Source organism: Sturnira hondurensis, unplaced genomic scaffold (genome assembly GCF_014824575.4).
Source record: "Sturnira hondurensis isolate 20B ecotype Veracruz unplaced genomic scaffold, ASM1482457v3 Scaffold0018728, whole genome shotgun sequence".
NCBI lineage: Eukaryota > Metazoa > Chordata > Mammalia > Chiroptera > Phyllostomidae > Sturnira > Sturnira hondurensis.
In genome coordinates this window covers 18,201,972-18,225,706 of record NW_028091359.1, presented here as the reverse complement: position 1 = coordinate 18,225,706, position 23,735 = coordinate 18,201,972, and the positions used below count along the sequence as shown (strand labels likewise).

General features: G+C 37.2%; 1 protein-coding gene across 2 annotated transcripts in view; it reads right to left on the bottom strand.

Moving 5' to 3' along the window:
* The window catches only part of GOSR1 (golgi SNAP receptor complex member 1), a 34,776-nt gene extending 12,582 nt beyond the window's left edge, over positions 1–22,194 (bottom strand). The window contains exons 1-6 of one of the 2 annotated variants that reach the window (XM_037069765.1): positions 22,090–22,194; positions 19,546–19,666; positions 15,982–16,069; positions 15,522–15,629; positions 11,422–11,513; positions 8,895–8,969 (exon numbers count right to left, since the gene is read on the bottom strand). In XM_037069765.1, coding sequence (XP_036925660.1) covers positions 8,895–8,969; positions 11,422–11,513; positions 15,522–15,629; positions 15,982–16,069; positions 19,546–19,666; positions 22,090–22,120 — 515 coding nt within the window. In that variant the 5' untranslated portion in view covers positions 22,121–22,194. The remainder of the gene's footprint in view (positions 1–8,894; positions 8,970–11,421; positions 11,514–15,521; positions 15,630–15,981; positions 16,070–19,545; positions 19,667–22,089) is intronic. The other variant, XM_037069766.1, reaches the window with a different exon arrangement.
* Positions 22,195–23,735: the final 1,541 nt, after the last annotated feature.

The window sequence follows — 23,735 nt, the reverse complement described above, 5'->3', positions numbered from 1 at the left end:
AAAGAATTTCTAAACAAAATAAAACAAAAACACACTCATACATATGGACAACAGACTGGAGTTACCAGGGGAGAAGGGGGTGGAGTGAAATGGCTAATGGGGGTCAGAAAAATGGAGATGGATAGAAACTAGAATTTTGGTGGTGAGCTCTCTCTTGTATATACAGATGTCAAATTATAATGTAACCCTGAATGTTATATAGCTATCACTTCAAAAACAAACAAACAGGAGAGTTCTGGCCAAGATGGAGGCGTAGGTAGAAACCCTTTGCTTCTTCGTACAACCAAAAGGAAGATAACAACCAATCTAAAAGCAGTAAACAACCAAAAGTGGCAGAAAATCAAACTGCATGGAGCTCTGATAACCGAGGAATTAAAGAAACAAACAGGAAAACCAGACCAGTGCACCAAGACAAAGAAATATGGCCCAAATGAAAGAACAGAGCAAAGCTTCAGAAACAGAGATAAGCGGTGAGGAGATAGCCAACCTATCTGATTGAGAATTTAAAGCCCTAGTAACCAAAATCCTCACAGAATTGATTGAGCTTGGACTGACTGAACTGATTGCTCATTGAACCGACTGAGTCAAAAAATGAAAGAACAAATGAAAGATACCCAAAATGAAATAAAGCAAAATATTCAGGGAACCAACAGTGACAGGAAGGAAACCAGGACTCAAAGTGATGATTTGGAACAAAAGGAAGAAATAAACATCCAACTGGAACAGAATGAAGAAACAAGAATTCAAAAAATGAAGACAGGCTGAGGATTCTCTGGGACAACCTGAAATGTTCCAATATCCAAATTACACGGTGCCAGAAGGAAAAGAACCACAGCAAGAAATTGAAAACGTATTTGAAAAAATAATGAAGGAAAACTTCCCCAATCTGCAGAAGGAAAAAGACTTCCGGAAAGTCCAGGAAGCCCAGAGAGTCCCAAAGAAGTTGGACCCCAAAAGGAATACACCAAGGCACATCATCATTAAGTTACCCAAGATTAAATATAAAGAGAGACTCTTAGAAGCAGCAACAGGAAAGGACAGAGTTTCCTACAAAGGAGTTCCCATTAGACCACCAGCTGATTTCTAAAAAGAGACCTTGTAGGCAAGAAGGGGCTGGAAAGAAGTATCTAAAGTCATGAAAGGCAAGGACCTACATCCAAGATTACCTTACCCAGCAAAGTTTTCATTTAGAATTGAAGGGTAAATAAAGTGCTTCCCAGATAAGGTTACGTTAAAGGAGTTCATCATTGTCAAGCCATTATTATAAAGAAATGTTAAAGGGACTTATCTAAGAAAAAGGTAAAAAATATGAACAGTAAAATGACAACAAACACACAACTATCAACAAATGAACCGAAAAGACAAGACAAACAACAAAAACAAAAACTAAGCAAACAACTAGAACAGGAACAGAATCAAAGAAATGAATATTACATGGAGGGTTTTCAGTGGGGAGGGGAAAGGGAGGAATGGGGGGGAGGTACAGGGAAGAAGCAGCATAAATGGTAGGGGAGAGATTAAATGGTAGGGAGCAGCATAAAATAGACAGGGAGAGATTAAAAATGATATAGGAAAGAGAGAACTCAAAGAACTCATATGTACAACCCATGGACATGAACTAAGGAGGGGGATGCTGGAGGGTTGGGGGTGAAGGGGGGATAAAGGCGAATAAGTTGGGAAAACTGTAATAGCATAATCAATAAAATACACTTAAAAATAAATAAATAACTAAATTCTACATTCATTCTATAAACTAATAGGTTGAAGTTTCATGATAAAACAGTGGACCAGGAAATGTAATTTACTGTATCAATCAAGGAACAAAGAGGAGCTTCAAAAATGTTACAAACATCTTATATACATCCTATGATTAAAAATTTCAAAAATGTGAAAGATGACGGATTAAAAGCCAGACTGTATGTGGCTTTGTGAATGCTGGGTCTAGCAATTACGGTTTTTTCCCCCGGACTCTAAGACGCACCCCACTGGCCCTTTGGGAGGAATAATGGTTGCTAATGCTACTGTTGAGTTCTGTTTACATTTACATTGGTGAAATATTATGTTATTTATGTTATTAGATATTTTACCACATTTTTTGCTTCAAAAATTTTTTTCTCTATTTTCCTCCTCTAGAACCTAGGTGCATCTTATAGTCCAAAAAATATGGTAGCTCTGTGATATTAGGCAAGTTACTCTGTGCTTCAGTTTTCTCATCTGTAAAATGGCAATGATAATATGACCTACTTGTTATGGGTATATATATATATATGCATATATATGTATATATGCGCTTAGATATATAAAAGGAATATATATACACACACACTTTCAGCTAGTGTGATACCTACCACTTCCAGAACTTGGCAAACCACTTAGATAGCACCTAACTGGAATCTTCTTTTAAAGTTTAAGAGTAGGTGATTAAGCCAATGACAAGTAAATGTGTGAGCAAGTAAATGAGAAAATAAACAAGTAGTACATACTACAAGCTTTAAATTGATTCCTTTGTAAACTGCAACTGATGAAGTTATCATCAGCGCATCAGATCACTTACACCCAGCGTTGTGGTGACCCACTCTTTCTTTCACGTAGTTCCCCAGAGAGACCCTAAGGTCTGTTAACAGAATGTAATCAAACTAGTAGTGTACAAAACCTGCTTGAGTGCTAACAGATTTGTATTTTACAAGTAACATTTGGAAAACACAGAAAAACAAAGATGAAAGTAGAAATTTAGCACCATGCGTTGAAAAGACTATCTTTTCTCCTATTGTCTTTGCTTCTCTATCAAAGACCAGCCCACTCTGTGGGTCCGCCTCCGGGCTGCCCACCCGCTGATCTGCGTGTGGAGTCTTTCAACAATGCCACACGGTCTCGATTACAAACAATACGCATGCAACAGGAAATCAAGGTGAAGTGGGGAAGAAATTTTTGTTTCCTTTTTTCCCTCTGCAAAGTATTTTAACCAAACATTTTGGTGCAAATAAGTGCTTAATGTCAACAAATTTGTTCAACTATAGCAGAGGCAGAAAGCTTAAGAACAATGTGGGGAATCACATCGCCATCTGCTGTTCTTTACATAAATGGTATAAGAAGGATTAAAAATCCTTAAAAACTACCTGAATCATTAAAAACCTATGAAATATTATTTTCTAATTTTTGCTGAAAGCTCTAAAAATTACTTGTATATCAATATATTAATCTGCTTATATAAAAAATTGAATATTTTTCATTATAGTATGTTTCTTTCACAATTCTATAACCAATATAATCATAGAAATTCAATAGTAATATCAACCATGACATTCATGAAACTGTACAGAATAAAGTAACTAGTTATTCTTTCTTAAACCTCAGAACCTGAGTTTCAGCCGAGGCTCGAGCACATGGCTGTATGAACGTGCCTCATGGAGTTGTCATGAGACTCAAGAGTTAATGTACACAGGAGTATCTTGTAAACTGTACAAGCCTACAGATGTACGGTGACACAGATTAAAGCTCTTTAATGTCTCCTGGTGTCTCTCTTGCTCTGCAATACCCTTTCCCAGTTCTCAACATAAACTGCTTATATTTCAAAGTCCAGCTCAAAAGTCACATCCTTTGTGAATCTTTCCCCATCCCATCTATACATCTAGGCTGAACTAATTCCTCTTTATAATGTTGTTTTCATGGCTCTTCGCTCTTCATCAGCTCTTTTCAAGAATATAACAAGCACTTAAGATATGTCAGACATTGTAATATAAGCTGGAGAACAATATCTTAATTTTGTAAAATTTAAGTTTTTCCATATACATTATCTTATTTCTTTTAAAAAAATATTTTATTTATTTATTTTTAGAGAGGGGAAAGGAGGGAGAAAGAGAGATGGAGAAACATCAATGTGTGGTTGCCTCCCATGCACCTCCTACTGGGGACCTGGCCCGCAACCCAGGCATGTGCCCTGACTGGGAATCGAACCTGTGACCCTTCGGTTCACAGGCCAGCATTCAATCCACTGAGTCACACCAGCCAGGGATCATTTAATTCTTTTTAAAATATAGTATTTTACAGGATAGCTTAATTATCTGTTTATTTCTCTAACCAGATGAGTTCCCGTGGGTTAGACACTGAGTCTGATTCATCTTTGATTCCCCAGAGTCTAGTACAATACCTAGCTCACAGGAGACACTCATTAAATACTTAAATGAACAAATAAATGAGATACTTGTTGGAGTAATAAAATAGCAGTCAAGAGTTAACACTGAAATAATCCACAGCGGTGAGGGGGGTACACATAGTAGTCCCCCCTTATCCATGATTTCACTTTCTGTGGCTTCAGCTGCCCATGGTCAACCATGGTTCAAAAATATTTAATGGAAAATTCCAGGAATAAACAATTCTTAAGTTTTAAATTGCATGCCTCTAAATAGCATGATGAAATCTCGCATCGTGCTGCTCTGTCTGACCTGAGGTGTGAGTCATCTCTGTCCAGCATGGCCACGCCGTGTGCGCTGCCCACCGCTAGTCTCTCAGCCGCCATTCTGGTTATCAGCTTGCTGTCACAGTCCTGCAGGGCTAGTGTTCAAGTCACCCTTACATCACTTAGTGATGGCCCCAGAGTGCAAGAGTAGTGATGCTGCAATTCAGATATACCAGAGGGAACGTAAAGTGCTTCCCTTAAGTGAAAATGTGAAAGTTCTCCACTTACCAAAGAAAAAATTGTATGCTGCTAAGAGCTATGGTAAGAATGACTCTTCTGTCTGTGAAATTGCGAAGAAGGAAAAAAAATTCATGTTGGTTTTGCTGTTATACTTCACACTGAAAAAGTTACAGCCACAGTGCGTAAGTGTTAAGGTGGGAAAGGCATTAAATTCGTGGCTGGAGGAAACGAACAGAAAAGTTGTTCCCAATGATGACGGTGTGCTGCACCAGAAAGCACTGAGCCTGTACAAAGACTTCAGCAGGGACCCTTAAAATGAGTGACCACACAACTTTTATTACAGTATATTGTTATAATTGTTCTGTAACTGTTCAATTAGTAGTTGCTGTTGTTAATCTCTTACTGTGCCTAATTTAAAAATTAAACTTTACATTGGGTATGTATAGGAAAAAACACAGTCTATATAGGGTTTGGTTCTATCCATGGGGTCTTGGAACGTATCCCTCACGGGTTAACACATCTGGGGAGAGAAAATTCCTCAGTAGAGCAGAGCACCTACAACTCAAGTTTCACTGTTTAAGAAAGCCATGTACCAAATGAAGGTGAGTTTGATTTCACCACAGCTCCAAGTGAAGGAAAATAGTATAAAAGCTCCTAACTATGTCATTCCTACTTTGTAAAATTGGACGTTATCAAATGAATACAAACATAAAGTTATGTTCAGAATAATATTAATTTGTTATTTCAATATGGCAGACAATTGTACTACCTTAGACACATGGAGCTTTGAATATGTAATTTTAAAGTAATTCATGAATGGAATGATAGATATATAGTGAAATCATCAAATGCAACAAGTTCTCATAGATTAAAAATGCGATTCTCTATTACACAAATGACCTGATATATGGAAGGGTTCTCAAATTCTTTGCATATTTCATAACTACTACTACTATTACATCTAGTTTTTTCTATTTACTTTCCATTTTTCTACTTAAAAGCATTGTTTTCTTAGGATCACCTCCTAAGAGGTGATGATGTATAAAGAAATGGTATTTTATACACCTCCAGTGTTTATACACTGTGCCTTTTCCTTGGAGTGTTTCACAAAGAAACAAAGTACGCGTGTGCACCTGTATAAACCACTTTATCACAGCTGTCAGGTAAATAACAATGAGCAACAAATACGAAGGCAGAAGTGAGGCTGAAGGGCAAATGCTGTCGTCCATCCGGATAATCGGTCAGATGTACTCACCAGCCAACTGACTTCCCCAGTGCTGGCTTTACGATGCATAATATTCGAGCTTGTATCTCAACAAAACTACACCGTTGGGTTCATAGATAGTTAAGAAAGCTAAAGTCAAATCCTGAATGCTGAGAGTTTACTGTTACCTCACTCACAGATGTCATAATATGACCACTGTTTAAATGAACTGCGTATTTATTAAATAATACACAGGGTGGGGCAAAAGTGGGTTCACAGTTGCTTATATGGAAAATAATACAATAGTAAATAATAATACAAAAATAAACTGTTTCACCTACTCACAGCCTGAAACCTACTGGTACTTTTGCCCCACTCTATACATACAACTGTACCAAAGATTTCTGTGATAAAAATCACTCCTTCAAAAGGACACTGAATTATGGTGATTGTGTCTCATATTTTTAAAATATGGTCATAGTCTGTTAATACAACTAGAATTTAATTTCATGAAGATTATTCTGACATCAAAAGTATTTCAAATTCTAAGAAATGTAAAATGACAGTGTATATCCAGCAAAAAGTTTTCTCCTTTAGCGTTTGTTTTTCTTATTCTTTTAAAAAAAGATTTTATTTATTTTTAGACAGGGGAAGTGAGGGAGAGGGAGAGAAATATGTGTGTGGCTGCCTCTTGCTCGCCCTCAACTAAGGCCTGCAGCCCAGGCACGTGCCCTGACTGGGAGTGGAACAGGCAACCCTTTGGTTTGCAGCCTGTGCTCAGTCCACTGAGCCACACCAGCCAGGGCTATGTTTTTCTTACTCTTATTATGTTCTACTTTATACAGAAATGCCTCAGAGTTTACTAAGCCTTTTACATGCATTAACTTAGCAACTCTGTGAAGTAGACGCCACAGAATCACCTTCCAGAGGCAGTGCAGTATTGCAGAAGCAACATAAACAGAGGATCTGAGTTTGGATTTATTAGCCTAAGGTCTCAGGAAAATTCAGCTAAATTCACAAAATAAAAAGTGAAACCATTTAAAAAAAACCCTCATCCAAGGATATGTTCATTGATTTGAGAGAGAGAGAAAGAGACTGATGTGAGAGAGAAACATTGATCAGTTGCTTCCTGTGCATGCCCTGACCAGGGACTTAATTCACAACCTAGGTATGCGCCCTGACCGGGGTCCAACTTGCAATTTTTTGGTGAATGGGATGACACTCCAACCAACTGAGCCATCTGGCCAGGCCAGGCTTGTTTTCAGTCTTAACAATTTCTCAAATTCATTAATTCATATTCCATCCAACTTCACCCTGCCTCAGTTTCTCTATGGATAAAATGAGCACATACAAAATCTTTCACAAGAATGTTGAAAGAAATGTGAATAAAGTGTATCATATATAAAACTGAGAAACAAGAATAGAAAATACCTTTCTGATTTTTAATTCTCCCATCATCTCTTTGTAACTGTGAATAAACTATTTAAGACATGATTCCTGAATTGTATTTTTTTCCTATAAAGTGGACAATATTCAACTCCTAAAGGGTTTTCTTTGAATTATTAAAATAAATGCCAAATTACAATTTTTCATATAAAATTTATAATAAACAATGTGTTCTGAAGAAATAGAAGATATTAATTCATATAATTACTCTGGTATATCTTTTCAATAACAAATCATTCTTAAAGTAATTAAACTACTACATTTAATTTTTTTGAGGCAATAAATATAAAAACACTGACACCATCTAATCCTTATTCTGTGCTACTAGAGGATCTTAGCACTTAAATCAGTCTGTAGCCAAACAATATATTAATATACTTTTAAATGTAATGCGAAAATTTTCTTTATCAAATATGAAATGAACGACCAACACCGTGAAGAACTATAAAATAAACACTAGGGAAGACTGCCCCCTTGTGTCAGTCCGTAACACTCAGCAGATGGAGGAAGACCACGAACCCCTGTTTCACTGGGTTCCACTAGAACCACTCAGACTTCTAAAAAGGTCTAGATCTTTCCATGTTCTGATTTCAACAGTTTATACTTAAAGTGGTAACCTTCAAAAAAAAAACAACTGAACAGTACATTAAGCTCATAAGAACTTGATTAATTTATAACATTCAGCACCAAATCTCAACATAACTCTTAACACTGAACTATCATGGATACCAGCAGCTCAAATGTTCAGGGCCCGAGCTCACAGAGGTACGTAATTTTCTGACCCTTAACTTCCATGACAAAATACAGAGAAAATAATTAAAGAAATTAGTACATATCAGAGAAAAACATGAAGCAGGGACAGAATATGGTGACTTGCACTTATAAGTAAATAAGTAAGTAAGTAAATAAATAAATGTGATATATATAGTTTTTCCAAGTTTTTAGACATTTTCTTTCGAATTCTTTGAAAATAAGATATTTTCTTTGGATTTGATGGATGGGTAATTATTCTTTATAAGGCTTCTTCTTTTTTAAAGATTTTATTTATTTTTAGAGAGGGGAAGGGAGGAAGAAAGAGAGGGAGAGAAACATCAATGTGTGGTTGCTTCTTGTACATCCTCTACTGGGGACCTGGCCTGCAACCCAGGCATGTGCCCCAACTAGGAATTGACCCAGCGAACCCTTTGGTTCACAGGCCAGCACTCACTCCACTGAGCTACATCAGCCAATGCTTCTTGACATATGTAAGTGGTATCTGGCAATTGAAACATAAGCCATCAGTATTATTACTACTATTATTATTCATAACCTATGGAAGTAAACAAAAGTATTAGAGCAGTAGACTTGCTAAAGAAAAAATACAGGCAATAAAAGACATTTCAGGTAACAAGTGATGTGAATGTAGATTTTTTATATTGAGAGCATATCTTTCCTAATTATGGTTGGAACAGCTGCAATTCCATTTCTACTGAGCAGGATAAATTTAAAGAATTAAATAAATTAGCACCGATAAAGCGCTTACTATAATAAACACCATAAAATTTCTCATACAAGTAAATGAGTAAGTGTAGGAAACTACACAGTGTACATGCATTCAGTAAGACCTACTTTCGAAGGTGCTCATGTTCTTTCAAAAATAGTTCAGTTCTTCTGTTGTTTACTCCAGACCCACTTTTATATGATCTAGAAGAAAATGGAGAAAATTTAAGAACTTTTTTGGCAGACACTGCTAAAAAAAAGATTAATTGACTTTAGTAATATCCAAGTAGATAAACTGAGCCTCTCCATAGTTTTAAATGAGCAATTAAAATGCATATTCCTTTTCATCTCCTTTTAAAAGTGACATCTACTATAAATAAATATGACTGCCTCTAATTGAGGCCTAAAAGTTTATTATTTTTTTCACCAAAATAACCCAATATTCTTAAACAAACAAAAATCTTACTTTTCCTTTCTGTCTATTATCTCCTGTATCTTTATTTTCTCCCAGAGGAGTGTAAAACTTTGGGTGGATTACTGTACAGCACACAGGATGGAAAGGCTGTCGAAGCGGAATGGCCCCTTCAGGACGGTGCGTGAGGTCCATCAGCTGCGGCCTCAGAAGCACTAAAATGGAGCTACAGACCTGCCAGTTTGGGTACACCTCAGAATTTCTGTCTTGGTCTTAAGCACATTAATATTTACAAGGAAATGCCTTGTACCATTACTATCAAAACTTCCATGTTTCTGTTCTTTACTTACAACAAAGTATCAAGAACAAAATAAAAAATAACTGCACATATACTGCAGTTACAAAAGAGGAAGACAAAAGAGGGTCATGCTGCTAAAACTCAAAGACTGGCTGAGGGGCAGTGCTAATGTGCAAAGCACGGTGGGAAGGAGAACCCCAGGAAAAGCAGAATGCTATAACTAGGAGCACTCTGGGCTTGGACGACTGATGGTTTGGATTCAAATCTATATTCCATCACTTACTAGCCAGTTAACAACCTTAGACAAGTCTCTTTATATCTAGTTTTATAAAACAGAGTAATTTCTATAAATACCAAAAGATTTTATGAAACTAAAAAAGTGGTAATTGAAAAAAACTTTAAAATGTCACTTATTACTCTATCTCATCTAATTAATTGTAGTCTGCTTTCCATTGTATTAATTTGAGAATGTGCCTTACTACACTCTTAACACCTAGATTATAAACTCCGAGAGGGCCACGTTGGTCTTCTCATTTCTATCTTCACGATGACAGTGTCTTACTCCTGGTCGGCAATGGAGAAATAGTTTAATGACTACGTGAACATGTTTCTTTTATGACCATCCTTCAGAAAGCAAGTTGTCCCAGTGGGCTGTCTTCTAGTCATTTCCGCAAACTATGGGAAAGCTAAATGCCTGTATATTAAAGGCTGTCCCCTACACTGGTCCTCAATGCATTCCTTAAGAGGTATATGTAAACAGAATTTAAACAAAAAGAAATTACAGAAATTAAACAAAAGCTTTATATGTTTCCGAGAACTAAAAGTATTACAAAGTTCCTAATTATGGCAAAAAAGCTTAGCTTTTTTACTCTCACATATTACACAAAGTACACATAACTAAAAAAAAGACATTAAAACAGAGACGAACAGAAGAAATTATTTTTCCAACATAATTTCTAGAGGTTGAAACATAACTGTGATGGCTGGATAATCCTGGGTGAGAGTTTTGAACAAAAGTTTTGAATGCCACAAACATTCAGTTATATCTGCTACAAAACTGTCTTACTGTTACGAAAAAATACAGGGTCTCAAGGGAAATGTTTCTCAGAGCACACAAGATTTACATTAGTTCATGACACGGTAAGGTGTATCAGAGTTTGTGAAATGTAAGTATTTTACTTACTTATGAGTGTTATAAACTTATCACAAGTGAGACAATGACAGGCATCAACAGATGGTCCAAAAGTGGGAAGTCTTCAGCTTTAATAAGATGCCCAATGGGTTCAGCCTTGTCAGCTGTGTTCAGTTGTGAAAAAATGTCAAAAATGTGTATGAAATGTTAGAATATATTATTGAAGGTGAAGTAAAGGAATGTAAGAAAAGAATAAATCTTTAAAATTATGGACTGAGGCCAGCATAAAAATATCGGGAGTCCATAAATAATTTTACATAAGGCTATAAGTTTGTATAAAATTTGGAGGAAACAGATATTTCAGATTCCAGAAAAGTAAAAGCTACTTTAATAGTTACCTGAATATATAATAGTAGGGGCAAGAGGCAGGGTAGAGGAGTAGGTAGTAATCAGGAAGAACAACACAGAGAGCTTCAGTTACTGGTAATGCTACAGTTCTTATGGTGGGTGGCAGGAGCTCAGAGAACAACTCCTGAAGGTATCATCTCAGTTGGACTTTGAATTAACACAGGAGAGTCAGGTTGACAGGGGCCAATGGTCAAATCAGAGGAAGCTGCAGTTAAGACCAGCAAAGTAGACTAGGGCCACGTTGTATCAGCAATGTTTAAAGAACAGTGAAATGGAATTAGAAACCTTGAAACCTAAACTATGATTCTCAATTTCTATTGCTACTCAATTTTGCTGTTAATCACGGATATAGTCTAAATGTATATCTGAATAAACATTTTACAAAATAACATAAAAGGTAACTTACTCAATATCCTTTCGCACTGATCCCATGAGATTCTCCCTTTCCCGTATTGCTGTAAAGTTTGCTTTGGTTTTATGGAATTCATGTGTATAATCCTGCAATAAATCAGTATCCAGTCTCAATGTAAGCTAATTATACAGTTCCATCTTATGGAGCCAGTTACGTATTGTCATCATCTTATCATCAGATTATCAACTTCTGTTAAGAAAACTTTGATGTAAGAAATCAAACTGCCAAGAGGTAAAAATAACATCATCACTTTCTGAAGTGACCGACTTCCTTGAAATGAAAGCGATTCAGTGGCAGGGTGACAGTGCCCCCGAATCACTGTCCTCATACCTTCTAGTACCTTGCCTTAACGGGACAGAGCTGTAAAGTAAAAAATAATTAAGATAAAATGACTTCAAACAGCCTATGATAAAACTTAAGGAGCTCTTTCTAATCATCTGTGCACCCCACAGGCTTATTTTCAAAATTCAGCCTTTTAGATCTCCCACAGAAATTTAATTATTAAACCAATCAAAGGAAGAACAGAACCAAGAGAATTGTAAAGAACAAAATAAGCTTTAAATATTTTCCTTTCCTTTTCCTACTACTATATTTTGAAACTATTAAATAGAGAACAGGGGGACAGTGACCAGAGGGGAGAGGGGAGGGAATTTCAGGGGAAAAAGGCGAAGATTTACAGGAACAAGTATAAAGGATACATGAACAACAACTAAGGGGGGTGGAAATGGGAGGGAGGTGGGGAGCACTGGGGGGGTAGGCTGGGATGGGATGGGAGTAAAAGACAGAAAACTATACTTGAACAATAATTAAGTAAAAAAATTTAAAAAAACAAAAAAAAACATTAAGGAGCATTCATTATTTTTTAGAAATTGGAGAAGTATAAAAAGATGAGACTCATAATCCACCCCCCCAAAAGTCCCTACTGACCCTTTAAAAAACAAAAGTAATACATGAACATAGTGAAAATACTAAAAGAGGACCAAAAGGAATAAAGCAAAAACATCCTGCTCCAAGTTTATAACATAATCATCATTTTAATCTTCTTTTAGGAAATATGTTTTTGCATATACAAGCTTATTTATTCTAAAGAAAACATGCTCTATTCTGCTGTACATTTTTTGTAGTTCATAAAATATCAAGTAATCTTTCCATATTGGCAAATAAATATCTAGATTGTTTTTAATAGCTATATAAAAGTCTACCTTATGACTCTATCATAATTTGATAAATTACCTACTGAATATTTTAGTTGCTTTATTTGCTGTTAAAAAATGTCACAATAAACATTCTTGCATATGTTACTAAACTCTTATTAAACTGTATTTAAAGAGTAAACACCTAGCAGAAGAAATTAGATCAAAGAATCTTACATTTAAATCAGACTGCACTGATTTGTGTTCCCAGCAAAACAGATGAAATGTCCATTTTCCTACACTCTTGCCAATAATTGGTTACAATTGTTTCAATATTTGCTAATTTAATAGGTAAGAAATCATGTCTCATTTTGATTTGTCTATTTTTATTTGGGAATGCAGCTGAACATCTTTTTATGGTTTTGCCTACTCATTTTCTGTACACAAGTTCATATCCTTTGCCCATTTTCATACTAGGTTATCTTCTTATCTTTCCGTATAGTAAGCAAATTAGTTATTTGTTATAGTTTCTAGTATTAGGTCTTGCTTAGAAAGTCCTTTACTACCCAAAATGCTTTATTCTGAACTTCCATGGTTTCTTTTTCTACACATAAATCTTTGACCCATTTTGAATTTATTCTGGATGGAAGAAATGAGAACAGAATTTGAGAGATTTGGTTCCCCTCCACCCAAAAATGAATCAGTGGTTACAGGTTCTATTTATTTTACAATCCCTCTCTTTCCCACTGATCTAAAAATACTACCTTTAGAGTTAAACTAAATTTCCATGCATATTTCAGTCTATAAATGAACTCTATTCTGTTCCACTGATCTCTTTTTCTCTAGAGCCAAACTCTTAATTATTCTACCTTCTTCACAGGTTTTAACATCTTGTAGAACTAAGCATACTTTACTACTTATCTTAATTTTTCATGTTTTTTCTTTTTTTTAAGATTTTATTCATTTATCTTTAGAGGGGAAAGGAAGGAGAGAGGGAGGGAAATATCAGTGTATGGTTGCCTCCTGTGCATTCCCTGCTGGGAACTGGCCTGCAACCCAGGCACGTGCCCTGACTGGGAACCCTGAACTAAGGGACCACGGTTCGATCCCTTAGTCCGCAGGCCTGCACTCAATCCACTGAGCTACACCATCCAGGGCTTCATGTTTTTTCTTGGTTATTCTTGTATGTCTATGATTCCAAATAAACTCTGATGCCATTTTTCCATTTAAAAATTGAAATAAATAAATTAAAAAACCTGTTATTTCCATTGGGAAGGCATTCAACTTACAGGTATTTTAGAGAGAAATCTTCCCATCTAAAAGCAGAGTAAACCTTCTGCATCCCTCAGGAGAGTGTTATGCACACAAATCCTACGCATTATTATTAAATTTATAAGTAAGGATTTTATAGTTTCTTTCATTGTATTTTCTAAAAGGTTATTATTTGTATGAGAAAAACCACTTGCTTTTATACATTAATTTAATGAGCTACCATCTCACTGAATTGGTTTCTAGTATATTTTTTAGTTAGTTTTCTTGGTTGTATTAATGATATAGTTATCATTGCCACATAGCACAAATTTTGTCTCTTCCATTATCTTGTTTCTTTTTTACTATCTAATTGTACCACAAAGAAACTTCCAAGGCAATGTTAAACATCATGGTGATATTGGGTATTCCTTTTTTTTCCTTAATGAGAATGGTTTTAGGGTGCTATCAGTAAGCATGATGCTAGCTTCTAATCTGATATATGCTTATTTGCATTAGGCATTCTGTTCCTATTTATTAATTTATTAGAGAGAGGGGAAGGGAGGGGGTAGAAGGGGAGAGAAACATTGATGTGTGAGAGAAACATCAGTGAGTTGCCTCTCATACACACCTGACTAGGGCCCAAACCTGAAACCCAGGCATTTGCCCTGACCAGGAATTGAACTGGTGACCTTTCACTTTGTAGAACAATGACCAAGCAACTGAGCCACCCTAGCCAGGGCCTTCTATTCCTATTTTTAACATGAGTTTTTAAAATTAGAAATGGTTGCTGAATTCTTCACTATTAAAAAGATTTGCCTTCCTATTTGTATACTATATATTAACACCCCATGTATAAGTTTTTAAAAAGGGCTTTATTTATTTATTTTAGAGAGAGGAAAAGGGAGGGAGAAAGAGGAAGAGAAACATCAATGTGTGGGTGCCTCTTGTGCGTCCCCCACCAGGGACCTGGCCAGCAACCCAGGTCGAACTGATGACCCTTTGGTTTGCAGGCCAGTGCTCAATCCACTGAGCCACACCAGCTAGGGCTATAGTTTTTTTTTTTTAAGATTTTTAAAATTTATTTTTAGAGAGAGGAAGGGAGAAAGAGAGGAAGAGAAACCTCAGTGTGTGGTTGCCTCTTGTGCACCCCCTACTGGGGACCTGGCCTACAACGCAGGCTTGTGCCCTAACTTGGAATTGAACAAGCAACCGTGTGCTTTGCAGTCCAGTACTAAATCCACTGCACCACACCAGCCAGGGCCCATATATAAATCTTTAAGAGTTTAGTTCATTTTGTTGTTACACTTTTAGTATTTTCACAAACAATATACTAAATCTAGTAAATTACTCCTCTTCCATGTTATTTTTGAAGCCTAATGGAAGTATACTCTGAACTACCATATTACTATCTATGCACGACCATTGGCTATTTTCACAGTTACAGTTAGTTAGCTAGGTTTCCCACAGAATATTTACCTAATGATGAATATTATTCAATTTTAGCAGGCAAAAAGCAAGAGATATTAGTTATTAAACATTCTCAGAATTTTATAATATCAAAAAAAGTGAAACAAGTCAAACTTCTATAGCATGGCATTTTCCCTCTCAGAGGGTCTTCCCGTTTGTTACCTTAAGTACACGGGCACACATTCTTTCTGGGGATTTAAGAAACCCCGTAACAACGGAAAAAGCTCAAACCCAGTGTGTTACCTGCAGTATGTCTCTATGTCGCTGTAGTGTGTGCATCAGAGCTGCATTCAAGGAGGGGACACCTGCACTGTTGGTATACTCTGCCATTTTATCATTTATTCCTGTAAGCTAAAAAAAAGAAAAAAAGAAGAAAGAAAAATACACAAAAATATTTTAGAAGGCACTTTAAGAGATAAAAGTAAATTACTTGCCTGTTTGTCCTTTGGCTAACAGTAAAAAACAAACCCAAAACCAGAAAATAGGAGGCAAGAACTCAGTACTTCCACCAAATAATACATAAAAGCTAAAATAACTCTCATAGGACCTGGTAATGGCTGTCATCAAAACTCAAGGGGCGTGGGAAGCACACATCTTGAATGAAAGATGGCTTCTATAAACATGTCTGCATTAATATAATCTAGTATCACATCTAACAAGTACACAGTTATTAGCAAAACAGCCATTTTATAGAAGAGCTTACCCTTGCCAAAAGCTGTTCAATCTCAATCGCCATTGTTTCAAACATCCTGTCTTGGCTTGATCCATTTAAAAGGGGGGTTGTGTCAGAACTAAAGAGAAGTTCAAATAAAGAGAATCCATTACTTAAACCTAATCCTTTAAAACATACTTAAAATAAGGAGGTAATTACTTTTAGAGAGGTCAAGTGGAATCCCTGAGACATTCTCTCTGTTTCTTAAGAAACTATAATTTTTATAGAAGTTTTCCTATAAAGATCACACATGCCCTAGATATTAAATTCACTGTATAAAATATAATTGAATGTAAGATTTTCCCAAGCTTTAATACAGTCAATCATAATAATGTAAAGAAATTCCAAAAGCTTGTTTACTGTTTCCCAGATGAAAGTAAATTAAGCTATGGCAGTGCTCAATTAAATGCTGAATCTAAAGGAAAAAATCATCTGAGATACAAGTGTAGAACTATGTAGTATAGCACACAAGAGGAGCCATAAAATATATTATAAATTATGCCAGGGGATTTATTAGAAATAAGGTTTTAATTTTTACCCCAAAGCAATTATGGTTACCTAGACCTTATATTAAGTTCTCTCTTCTTTCCTTGACTCTTACCAAAAAGAAATAATAGAGATTTAAATGATCTATAGATTGGATAACTAGTTATTAAATAATCAGGAACTGGTTTTAAGTCTAATATAGATAGCTATGTCCAACAAGTTTTAGTAGCAACTCTGTACATTTCCACTTATATTATGCAATTGTTTCAGTTTTGTTTTGCAAAAATGTGTTCAACTGTCTTTTAGAATTTGAATGGTCAGTAAAAAAAAAATCTTTTTACAAGTGAAATTTATGTTTGGCAGATTCAAATTCTAAAACCACTATGTGAAAGTTTCTTTGGCCTCTTCTGAAAAATCTCTACCATTCATGAGGTCCCCCAAGTGGTATGCATTATGTGCAGTTTAATACAAATCTTAGTTATAATGAACATAGATAATAAAACCCCGGCAATAATTATGCTCTGCAATCTCACTGAAGACTCTGTCCTGCCCTGCGACAGTGACTACGTGTATGCTCGGCAAAGGAACACAGATTCAGGCATCGGTTCAACATCAAACAAGTACCTTAGCCACCACTATTTTCCTCCTCCAACACCTTCTACAGCAACAGTAACAATTAGTGAAACAGCTACAAAGTAGCTAATAAGAAGGATTTTTATTTTAAGATGTTTAACTAGGTCCAAATTTTTATTTCTTGAGTCATTTCAATTTATTTGCCTTAAAATATATAAAAATATCTAGTTCTTTTGTATGTGTCGGAGCCAACCCAAGGTTCTGAAGTTAATCTTGAGTGTGCCTGGGGAAAATTCTCTATATACTACTAATACAAATCTACTATAAGACATATGAGAAAAGAAAAATTGACTAATGAATGTAAGCTCCATGAGGAGGGAAACTGTCTATGTCTTATTCATCTATACACCTAGCTCCTAAAATACTGCTTGGCACCTGGTCGATGATCATTGAATATTGATGAATGAATGAGGAGGCAATCTCTACATTCACCATTCTCAGGAGAGTTTGTAAGTCCAGGGAAATGGTCAAAAAGCCAATCTCCATAATACTAAAATTCAGTTAAATTTAATTCATTTTATAGGTATGTGATGATTCACAGGCCATTAAGTTCTCAAAATACAGGAAATAAAAAATTACGCCAAAAAGAAAAATTCTGGTTATCACTGAGTGTATTCACTGTGACATGCTTTCAACCTAGGCAACAAACAAAATACTCAGAATGCAAATTGGGCCTTGAACTTCACAGCCTTAGGTTTCTTACTGAAGGGGACAATTAGGCTGAAGTAATTCCACGTAGTCCCAGTTTTTTGCAAAATTTCTTAAGGAATGTTTTCAACATAGTTTTTCCTTTAAAGGAGTCACAAAAGCATTAAATTCAGGAAGCATAGAGAACACAGAAAATGCATCACAGAATTGTATCTTAACTATTTTATTTGGAGTTTTAAAATTGTATAATCACTGGCATAGGCAAGTGAGGGACTTAAATTCAGGAAATATGCTTTCCAGGGATAAAATAAGTTAACTTAGAAAAGAACAGTCCTCGTTCTCTTTTACAATACTTGCTAAGTAAAGGTGATCCCAAAGCAATGCAGTGCAATTAAAGCTATGTGACATCAGTAGCATTTGTTGGTTTGTTTATTTGATGGGGGGGGGGAGGGAGAAAGAAAGAGAGGGAGAGAAACATTGATGTGCGAGAGATACATCGATAGGTTGCCTTTCATGCGCCCCCAACTGGGGACCTGGCCTGCAACCTAGGCATGTGCCATGACTGGGAATCAAATTGGTGACCTTTCGGTTCCTAGGCCAGCACTCAATCCACTGATCCACACCAGCCAGGGCCCGGTATTTTTTTAAACAAGTGAATGGCCTGAAGTGAGCCTATGATTCAAAGATCAGAATACATTTTCCAATACAACTACCATATGATGCAGCAGTTAGTCTTCTGGGTATCAATCTGAAGAATATAAAAGCACTAATTTGAAAAGACAGACGCACCCCTAGGTTCACTGCAGCATTATTTACAATAGCCAAGATATGGAAATAATCAAAGTGTTCCTCAATGAATGAGTTTATAAAGATGCGGTACATATATGCAATGGATTACTACTCAGCCATGAAAAAGATAGGACTACTGCTGTTTGTGACAACAGGCTAAGCGAAATAAATCAGATGGACAAGTACAAAAACCGTATGATTTCACTTATATGTAGAATAAAAACCAAAAAAGCCCCAAACAACAAACAAAAACAAACTCAAAGGTACAGACACCAGATGGGTGGTTACGAGAGGGGAAGGAGAGTAGAAGGAGGACAAGCATGGGTAGAGGGGGTCAGATGGACGGAAACTACACTTTTCGTAGTAAACACACTACTGTGCACAGATACTGAATTATAATGCTGTTCACCTGAAGCTTATATAATGTGATTAAGCAATTTACCTCAATTAAAAAAAAAAGAACATTTCCTGTATGTTCAATATAGTAGTATACTAGTTCCTCATAAAAGAACCAAAATTAAAAATAGCTTGGATGATTAGTATCGAGCACACATGCCACATCAGATTCATTCTAAAACACCAGAAGAGCAGTACATATACTTGGCATTTGGGTAGTTCCTCACATCCACTTAGCAACCAGAAGACATAAGAAATACAATGTGGGAAAATCAAACCCATTTCCTTAAACTGACTGGCTTGGACACACTCTCATTCTTAACCCTCAGCATTTCCCTCCTCGATGTCACAATCTTTGCCTAAGGATCCCAAATAAACCCGAGAGTACTCGAGAATTAAGAATTTTTATAAATCACTAAAAAACAAAATAAAACAAAAAAACCATTAAAAAATAAAATACCAAATTTACCAGTAGAACAAATTACAGAGTTATATATATTTTAGTGTATTTTTTAATATACGCTAAAATATATAACTAATATACACTAATGCTTTTAAAAACATTATATAGTTTAAGGCATAAGAGACAGAATCTGGTAGTACCTATACCTGTCGCGCCTTCCATCTCGGGCACTGCTGTGACTGTAACTCGTACACAGTTTACTGAAGGAAACTAGTTTCAGGTCGAGTTCATTTTCCAGCTGTCGAGCCTGTTTCCTGAGGTCTTTAACAAAATTATAAAAGCAAATCATCAGTCACAACAAGTCTATCAGTAAACATAAAACTCACAAAACTATTCTGAAGAAACAAACTGAAAATGATCATATACTGATCTAGATTCAATAAAGAAAAAATTTAAAAGGAAGAACCCAGAGATGCACCCAACAAAGCAAACTGCCACTTACTTTAAACATTAGGTGGGGCAGGGATGGAGAGAGGCAAATTTCTAGCTTCATCCCAAACACAGCTAGACAACAAATGATGTTCTAATATCCCTGAAATTATTTTCATAGCAATAAATATATTTTGTAATTTAGGGGAAAACAACAGAAAATACAAATAACAAAGAAACTATGGTTTATAACCAGGATTCTATGGATTTACTATGTAACTTTATTAAAAAGAAGCCATCACTGTTTGCGACAGGGATTTTCCTATCTCTTTATGTTCCAAAACTTTATTAGGCTTATGAAATTCTTAATAGTAGAATGACTTAGTAATTGAGCATAAAGAGAAAAAAATCATTGACAAAGATTTTAAAAAATTGTCTTTCAATAAGCTGACTCAAATTTGGAGGCCGAAATTAACAGACAATTGCTACTAACAAGGTCAAATTTAATTATGACAAAAATAACAGCATAAGTAATAAAAGAACAGAAGCAAACAAGCTAGCAGAGAAACTGGTATAGCAGTTCGCATCTAAGCGTGGTTGATTGGAGAAGTCACAGCCCAAAGACTCCCATCTGGATGTAAGTAAACTCGCTCATGGTAAAGTGGAGGTCAAAAGGAGAGGGCTGAAACATAAGAATCACTTAAGGATCTCACCTTTTAGTAACAATGAACACAAAATATTATTTCAATATACTTATCTGCACCCAGAGGTAGGAAGCATAAAAGAGTACAGCATATTTTCCCAGAAACCAAATCTCAGACCTGAAGTTCTGAGATTCTGAGAGCTCAGCTCAGATTTATTGACAATCTACTTAACCTACGAACCTCGCTCGGCTTTTTGTTTTTTAAACCCAGGGATTTCTTTTTCTTTTAAAGAGCACTTCTTCTTTTTAAGATTTTATTTATTTATCTTTAGAGGGGAAGGGAAGGGGAGAGGGAGAGAAATGTCAATGTATGGTTGCCTTTCATGTGTCCCCTGCTGGGAACTGGCCTGCAACCCAGGCATGTGCCCTGACTGGAAATGGAACATCAACCCTTCGCTTCGTAGTCCCGCGCTCAATCCACTGAGCTACACCAGCCAGGGCAGGGATTTTCTATGCATTAGAAACTGTGAGTTTAAAGCATCTGGCACAGAGCAGGTTGTCAATAATAAGCTGCTAAAATTATTACAGCATAGTGCTTCCAAAAACTACAGCCTAATCACTGGTATTAAAGATACCAATAGCCACTTCTACATAATTTAAAAATATCTCCTAGCTAGGACACACATTTGAAATACTTTTAATATGTTTTAAACAATAAACCCACTTCTCTGTAGCTAGTAACTGTCTTCTCCCATAGAAAACATCAATAAAAGTATTTTGAGAGTATGACAGGCAAGTATGGATGAACTTAGAATTAAGTATTTGAGACCCAGTGGCTGACAGTGACTGTTATTTGTGGTGGCTTCCAGAGGCTTCAGTGGGTAGCAACAGGTTAAAAAGGAAGAAAGGACTCGGAGAGCCGTTTCTACGTTGCAGCAAAGCAAACAGGCACACTTGAAAGAAAAAGGCGAGCCTTCTCTCCGTTACCATGATGGTCCTGGAGATGAGTTCTACATGAGCCCACTCTACCTGACCATATTTTTAGGAATTAAGTAAACGTACTTGGTGGAAGAGGTATAGCAAATGCAATAATTACAAATCACATTAGTTCTCTCAACTTTCTCTGTTTAACAAAATGGATCTCCGCAGCAGAGGATAAAGTTATTTCCTCTACCATCAAACGCGACTCGACACCCAACCCTGGAAGTCCCAGCCTGAAGCAGCCAAGGGGACGGAGTAGGAGACCTTCCGCTCCTACAACTTTCCCTGGATGGACCGGAATGACAAGTTCCTCCTTTCCCGTTTCCTACTCAATTGTCTAAGGCGCTGACTCCTCCGGTCTCCCGGGCTCGGGATATTCTCGCCCAACCCTCAAGCCCCTTTTCCGTTGCCCTCTCAACCTAGTTCCCCTCCGGCAACTCGGGCCGTCATCCTTTCTACCTCTGCTCAGCCCTCGCAGTCCAACCCCTGCCCCACGTCCCGCTGCCTCACAGGTCAGCCTCTTACCCCAAACCGGTCCATCTCCTCCGCCCCCAGGCCCCGTGGCTCCCACTAGAGAGCCCTGCTCCTCAGCTCGGCCGCTCCGGAGCCCAGGCTCTTTCCTCTGCTACCTTGCCCAAGACCCGTCCTCACCAGCCCCTGAGTGTGACCCGCTCGAAGGCCTCGCCCTTACCTTCCCAGTAATTGCTGGTTCCTGCCGCCATCTTTGTTGTCCAACGTCAGTCGGGAAAGGGGAGTAGAGGCGGTGAAGCCAGAGAGTCACTCGCGTGCCTTCTTCCGCCCTGGCGCCAGGGCCGATGGGATACATGAGCTTCCACAGACACTGCCACCTGGTGGTGTACTTATCATTTCCCACTTTTTGAGGAGCGGGGCTGACTCAGGCTGGGCGCCGGACACTCCTTGGGTTCGATATTAGAACCCGAAAGAGGGTGTCCGGTGCCCAGCCTGAGTGTCCGTGTCCAGTCTAACTCTTTCTGGTTGCTAAGTGGAACTCTTTCGGGTTCTAATATCCATCCTCCGCGCTCCAACTGTTCATCATCGCGTCATTGCATCATCGCCCTGAGCTCCACTTATTCCTCTTTCTCAGCAGAGCCTACGTGGCTGAGAAGAAAGTCACGGACACGACTCCCTGTTGCCCACACCGTCTCGCGATGCATAGCTTCAGTAGCCACCTCTTGCCCTGTTCTCAGAGCCAGCGTCTCTTTTCTTCCCAAGGCTGACGTCACTTCATCGACCTGCGCCTGTGGCCCATTATCCCAGGATCCGACCTACGTGCTCTTCTCAAGTGGTCGCCTTTTCCTGCCTGCAGTAGGTAGAGGCCCAGCTCTCTTTCCTCTCCAGCCACCAAATCTAGAAAGTGTGTGCTGCTTCCACGTGCCTCATCCCAGACTCACAACCTATTAAAATCTGCTGTTTGAATCCACCCTTTATAGATTCATAAATTTTAGCAGTCTACTTGTGTCTGCGTTTTACCAGTTCCAGTGAAATGTAGAAATCTTACCTCCTGTGAAGGTATTTAAATCACACTTGTCTCTTTACCCACTCCCATCTGTAACTGTCTTTAATAAATCCACTACATTCATTGAGAAGTACATCAGCTGTTACGATTTTTGTTTCCACTGTCAAACATAACTTATAGAACTCAAAAGGAGAAAGCCGACTGTTTTACCCATGCATTACTCTATTTTTCTTTTTGTCTTCCTCATGTTTCAAGATTTCTTCTCTCTGTTTCAAGAACTTCCTTTAGCCGTTTTTTAAAGAGTATGTCAGCTGGAGACCAATTCTATTAGTTTTCCTTCATCTGAAAATGTCTTGGTTTTCCCATCATTCCTGAAAGATACTGTTGCTGGATATAGAATCTGGGGTTGACAACTTCTTTTTTCAGCACTTGACAAATAGGACGATGCCTCTTGGCCTCTACAGTTTCTGGCTGAGAAATTGGCTGTTTGAGTTGTTTTACTACTATAACTAAGGCACCTTTCCTCTCACTGCTTTCAGAACTTTTTCTTTAGTTTTCAGAAAGTTGATTATGATGTGTCTTAGTGTAGATTTCTTTGGTTTTATCCTGTTTGGGGTTTGTTCATCTTCTTGAATCTTCGATTTGTTTAGCCAAATTTGGGAAATTTTCAGCCATTATTTCTTCTCATACTTATTCCGCCCTATGTTCTTTCCTCTTCTCTCCTGGGACTCCAGTTACATGAACACTAGATCATTTGTTTGAACGCTAAATCATTTGTTAAAGTCTTACATATCCCCGAGGCTCTACTAATTTTTTCCTATTTTCTTTTGTTCAGATTGGGTAATTTCCACAGTTTTGTC